The sequence below is a fragment of the Leucopleurus acutus genome, assembly GCF_964270905.1.
Source record: "Leucopleurus acutus genome assembly, chromosome: 21".
Taxonomy (NCBI): Eukaryota; Metazoa; Chordata; class Mammalia; order Artiodactyla; family Delphinidae; genus Leucopleurus; species Leucopleurus acutus.
This window is the reverse complement of record NC_139163.1, coordinates 17646789-17652788: the sequence shown is the minus strand read 5'-3', so window position 1 is coordinate 17652788 and position 6000 is coordinate 17646789. Positions and strand designations below refer to the sequence as shown.

General features: G+C 46.9%; 1 protein-coding gene across 2 annotated transcripts in view; it reads left to right on the top strand.

The window, feature by feature from the left end:
* Positions 1–776: 776 nt before the first annotated feature.
* The window catches only part of ZDHHC2 (zDHHC palmitoyltransferase 2), a 67434-nt gene continuing 62210 nt past the window's right edge, over positions 777–6000 (top strand). For both annotated transcript variants that reach the window (XM_082863814.1, XM_082863813.1), the window contains exon 1: positions 777–974. In XM_082863814.1, the coding sequence (XP_082719940.1) occupies positions 848–974 (127 nt within the window). In that variant the 5' untranslated portion in view covers positions 777–847. The remainder of the gene's footprint in view (positions 975–6000) is intronic.

Below are 6000 nucleotides of genomic sequence, written 5' to 3'. Positions count from 1 at the left end.
CGCTCGCGCCAGCCTCCGGGTCTGGAGCACCAGCCCCGCCCTCGCTGACCCCCGCCTGTTTAGCGGGACCCGCAAGTTGAGCCTTCCCTTCCTAGCAGGAGGCACGGACGTTGGCCCCGGCGCCTAAGGACGTCGTCGAGGCGCATCCCCAGGGATGGCGGCTCGCCCCGTCCGCGCGGGGCCGGCGAGGAGTCCGGTCAGTGCACACGACTCCCGGGGCTGCCCCTCCCCGGCCATGCCCCACGCGCGTCTCCGCGGCCCGCGGCCGCCGCCAAGGGTCCTCGCCCTCGGCCCGGCGCGTTCGCTCCAGCCCAGGGGCCAAGCCGGAGGCGGACGGGCCAAGGTGGGCGCCTTCACTCCCCGCCTCGGGCGCCCCTGAGGTGCCCAGCGACGAGGGCGCGAGGCCCCGGGGCGCAGCGGGGACGGCCCGGAGCGCCGCGAGAGGCCGCCGGGGGGCGCAGCGGGCCGCGCCGGGCAGGCGGCCGCGGGGGGGCTGGAGCGCGGGCGGGACGCGCGGAGGCGGGGCGGAGGCTTTCGCCGCCTCCTCCTCCCGGACCTCCTCAGCCTCCGCCTCCGCCTCCGCCTCCTCATCGTCCGCCTTCTCCGCGCTCTCCTCTCGAAGCCACCGCCTCCGCCGGACGGAGGAGCCGGGAGTCCGCGGCGCCGGCTCGGGGCTGCGGGATGGGGAGTTAGCGCCACGGCGGCGGCAGTGGCCGCGGCGCAACCGGCCGCCGCCCCCGGGCCCGTCCCGCCGGGGACGCCGGGCGCGGCCAGCCAGCCCCGGAGCCAGGCCCGCGGGCAGCGGCGGAGGCGGCGGCGGAGCTGGGCAGGTGGATGCGGCTGGAAGATGGCGCCCTCGGGCCCGGGCAGCGTCAGGCGGCGGTGCCGGCGGGTCCTGTACTGGATCCCCGTGGTGTTCATCAGCCTCCTGCTCGGCTGGTCCTACTACGCCTACGCCATCCAGCTGTGCATAGGTGAGTGCGCGCCCGCCCTCGCTCGGCCCTTCCCCCGCCCCCGGAGGGCCGGCCCGGCCACTCAGCGGCCTCTGCGCTCGCCCCTCGCCCCCTCCGCCGCCCACTCGACAGTCCCGGGACGGCGGGACGCCGGGACGCCGAGCGCGCGGCGCCGCGCGCCCGCTCTCCCCACCCCGGAGTCTGTCGCGCCCCGTGCGCCGCCAACTGGCTGTTTCTCGGCCGGCGCCGCGGCCGAAAACAGCCTCGCGGCAGCCTCCTCCCGCTACCGTCGCCTTCCCCTCGCAACTCTCCGGCTACGGTGTTACCTCCACCCGGACGCTCGCGCAGCCCAGCCACCCCCGCCCTCGGCAGGTCGGCACCCGGGACAACGGCGGTGTCCGCCGCCCCAGCCTCCGCCGAGGGGTGAGGCCCGGAGAGGCTGCGCTGGAGGCTGGAGGGCTCCGAGCTGGGCCCAGGATCTGAGCTGCGCCAGACCGGCGCGGGGGACGGTGGCCTCGCGTGTCAGAGCTGCCCGTTTCTGGTTGTCCTTAATCCACTTTTTAAAATTTTGTGACAGCGCGCAGGGGCGTTTTTGCTGCCTTTATGATCTTTGAGCGTTGCCAATTGGACACTTGCTAGTGAAGTGGAGGTGGGTGGGTGGTCAGCTACTATAAAGTATTTTCGAAGATACATGCAGTACGCGAGACCGTAATTTACATGTTAGAATAATAGAAGGAAGAAAGGAGGCGACCATCTGATGTTTCTTCATCCGGAGAGCCAAGTGGCTCCAGTCCAAGTTTTAGGCTCCAGAATCGGTTGGATGGGGTATTTGCAGCGCTGAAGATGAGAAGAAAAAAAGTTGATTATGCACGATTAGGGAATACAATTCTGTTTCTTAATGTAAGCCGGTTTCTACCTTAGAGGTTTTGTGAAAACTCATCTGTGTTATCAGAAAAGGTGATAAACCAGAGGATGACCTTTCTGCCAGTGACTTGTGAACGCTTTTTGTGTTTTGTGTTTTCGCCCTCCGGAGCGTTAGCTTCCCGTGAGGCCAGGAGAAAGGTTAAACGGTGGCCTGTTTAGTTGAACCTCCTCAATTTAAGTGTTTTGCAAGCTGCAAGATTCAGTCATAGAATCTTCTCTGAAGCCATCTTACCTCAAAATGTTGCCCCTTGTGAGAAATAATAGGTGTCACAATAATACACCAAAATAATTACTGGCAAAACTTTTAACAGAATTGAGACTAACTTCCCATTTCATATAGTTTTAAAATTTGATATTATTACTATATTGTTTATTGAATTTAGAAACAATATTTCAGTACAAAAGTAGCTTTTTTAAAAAAAAAAAGGATTGGGTACCGAAATCATCAAGACAGTGCAACTGAGTATGTAGCATTCAAGTTATCAAAAATGTACAGGAAAAAATTTTCAGAAACGGATTTTTTGTATTAACTGTTAATATTAAAACAACTTGCCTTATTGAGGTATACTGAAATGTTACATAACTATTAGAAACGTTTGTTGTATTTCATTCCTTAAAGAGAAGCAGTGAGCAGTTTCAATTACTGTAACTGGTGCGAAAGAGGAAAGTCTCAGAAGACCTCAGTTGTCAAAACAGGCAATTTATTTGCCTACATTATCACATTAAGATAAGAAGCTTAGCCTGATGCAGTCTCATGCCCATCAGGAAGAAACACATGAAGGCTGGGAGAGCTTTTCTTCCCTTACAATTATCTCTGTCCCAGCTGAGTTCTACATAGTATGTCTTACTGTATTGAGTGGACAGGTGATGGGGGAGGAACTAAATGGAAAACCGCTGTTTTATCTGAATATTATTTATATATATTTTATATATTTTTATTTTAATTTCTGTAAGTTTAAGGTAAATCTAAAGTAACCATGAAATCCACATCACTATTTTAGTAAGTGAAAATTTGAGAGGGGAATGCCTCTTTTTAAACTGCCTAAGTGACATGGCCTGTTTTTGATACTTTCCCTGGAGATCAAAAGTGAAGTCTCGTATCATTTCTCATCACTGCCTCCCTCACCTGGTACAATGAATGTCATGTTGAAAGCAATAAATAGCCTTGAATAAACAACAAGAACAAAATAATTCAGAGGCAATCTCTCTGAAGTTGTCAGAAAGTAGTTTTTATATTAAAGCTATAGAAACAAATTGTAAGTAATCGTATGAAACGTCTAGATCCTAGAGTCAAGAAGACAGAGAAAATTGAAAATGAATTTGATTCTAGACACTGTGACAGTTTAGGAGGGGTAAGCTCTAAAAGCTTGGATAGCCTTGGTTGGGTGGGAAGTTGAAATTAACTGTACAGTTCCCTTACAGGCACTGGGAAAGGGGGCCACTGGTGTGGCAGGCACACAAAAGCAGGCTTCTCTCCTTTTCACAAACAAAGAGGAATGCCAGCCTTCCCAACCCCCCAGCATTATTCGCATCTCTGACGGCCCTGCCCTTTGTGGATTCTGTTTCTCCTGGAAGTTGCTGTTTACCATCAGATTTTCCAAATTTTACCCATAAAACATTGGCCAGGGTTGGGACCAGGGGATGGGGGTTGGGGGTTGGGAATTAGAGTGAGTAACAAACAGAATAGAAAAACAGGGCGGTTTACCCTGGCCTTCCTTCTGTATCTGCTGTCAGCAGAGATGACCCTGAATATAAATTACTTTGTGCCCTTTGCTGAATTAACTGCAGTTTAGGAGTAGTGCTTACCCTGGTATCCTTGGAAACTGGAGATAATGATTCTCATTACAGTTAGTTTCTATATTTAACCATGTGGATGTGTGTGGCTCTCTAGGCACTTTTTCAATTAGCATAATGTTTGCTTAGTGTTTGTATTTAGAAAAAATAAACTCATATCTCTTTTTGGAATATGTGTACATAAAAAATATACGGGATGTACATATATTGTATGAGAGTCAAGTATTTGGGGTTAGTTTCCTTCCTCGTCTACCAAAGAAGAGATAAAATAGAGCTGCTGCTGTGTGTGCTCATTTCAGAACATGTTTATCTAGTCAATTGGTTAACTGATCTCTTCTAGTCCCTCCTTCTGCCTCCCACTACTCTCTCCACTCCAGCTTCTTTTGTGTCTTATCTGTCTTTGGATCCCTTTAATTACTAGTTAGCTCATTTTCCATAAAGTAAGATAAATTCAAAGGGTAAAATCTGTAAGGTGGGTAATTAGGATGCAGAACAGAGGGAATGACGGTAATCTGCAGGCGTGCTTGGTTCGGGGAACATACTAAGCATGGCGTGTGTGTTTTCCAGATCCATTATGGCAGTCATTGTGTTAACTTTGTGGAATATGGTGACTGAAGTTTTCTCTTTTAAGTGCTAACATTTAAAATTGTTTTAACTACTTTTATACCTTTTAATTTGATAATAATTTCAAAGTTACAGAAGAGTTTCAAGAATAGTACCAGAAAGCTCCACATACCCTTGTTTAATAATTTTGGTTTCCACTTTTCTAAAATGTATTCCTTCCCTGCCTTCACCTTAGGCAGGTGCCATGAAACATTTATTATTAAGTTGTGTGCTCATGTGGTTCTGAGTTTGCTTATGGATTTACTGAAGTCATTTCAGAGAATCATGAAGATTGCAAAGCTTAAAGATCATTTAGGCCAACTCTGTCTGGCATTTGTAGATGCAGACATTAAATGTCCAAGAGTTGCTACCAGTCCTATGTCCTTTTTCCAAATTAACGAATGTGACTTCAGCTTCTCTCTGGTACAAATGTTAAAATGTCTCCCTTTCCTTGCAAACCCCTCACCGAATCTCTCTAGCCCAATGAAGTCCTCTAGCAAGTTCATTAAACTTTATTGTTGTTGTTTAGTAAGAGTTAACACAGCTCTGAAAGTAAGGGAAACAGCCTTTATATAATGATTTCAGAATTTTCAAAGGGTTTATAGTTTGGGCCAGATAGTTACAACCACTCAACACTACTGTTGTAGCACAAAAGCGACTTTAGATAATTTAACAAATGGGTGTGACTGTGTTCCAATAAAACTTTATTTATAAAAATAGTCAGCAGGCCAGATGGCCCTTGGGCAATAGATTGCTGACCCTGGATTATGTTAGTAGTTAGACCATTAGAATATTGGGGTTTTACTCATGGTTTTGCAGTCTTTATTATTAATAAACACCTCTCAGAAATGACTGCAACCTCTTGTATTCCACAGTGATTATTGAAGATGTTCAAGAATTATAAGATTAGTCTACATACTTAGGGATCAGTTTAGGAGATAGAAAATTACGTTTTCCTTCTTTTAAGGATATCTTTAAGGATAAAACATATAAAACCTCATACGTGGATTCTGTTATGATCTACCATTAATTCAAGGCCATTGCATGTTCAAGGATGGAGACTGAATGGGGCTCTAAGTTGTTTTCCATCATGAAATGAATTTGAGCCCCACAGAGAAAGAACTGTGTTTTTGTTATTGGTAAACTATCATTTTTTTAAATTATGCAGGACATTAAAACTTTTTTAGAAAAAACTACTGACGACAAACGATCTTGAGAATACAAGTGTTACAAGTCTATAATTATTAAAATAGTTTTAAATGACACAGAAAGCACATCCGTAGAAGATGTGCACATGCTGAATGTTTAATGCCTAAATACTTAGAAATTATTTCTTGTTGACAGTTGATTTAAAATATATTAGTTCTTTAACTTTTCTTGATATTATCAAATACTTTCAAGATTTTTAATTGTCTAAATAGAGGGATAAGAACTCAACATTTCTTCAAATCTAAAATTCAAATGTATAAAATGTGATATACTCCAAATTCTTGACTTGTGTACCATTTGACTTTAATATAAATGGTCAGTGGGAAAGGAGAAAAAAAGCCTCTGCTTAATGCTTTCTTGGTTCCATTTAGTGTGTCAGAAAACTTTTTAATTTGTATATTGGACAATGCAGCATTACTGTTTGCTATTAAATCCTATCAGAGATGACATGACATAGGTAACGCAGTTACCATGGTACTTAGCATGCAGAGGTGCTCACTAAAAGTCGAATGAATTG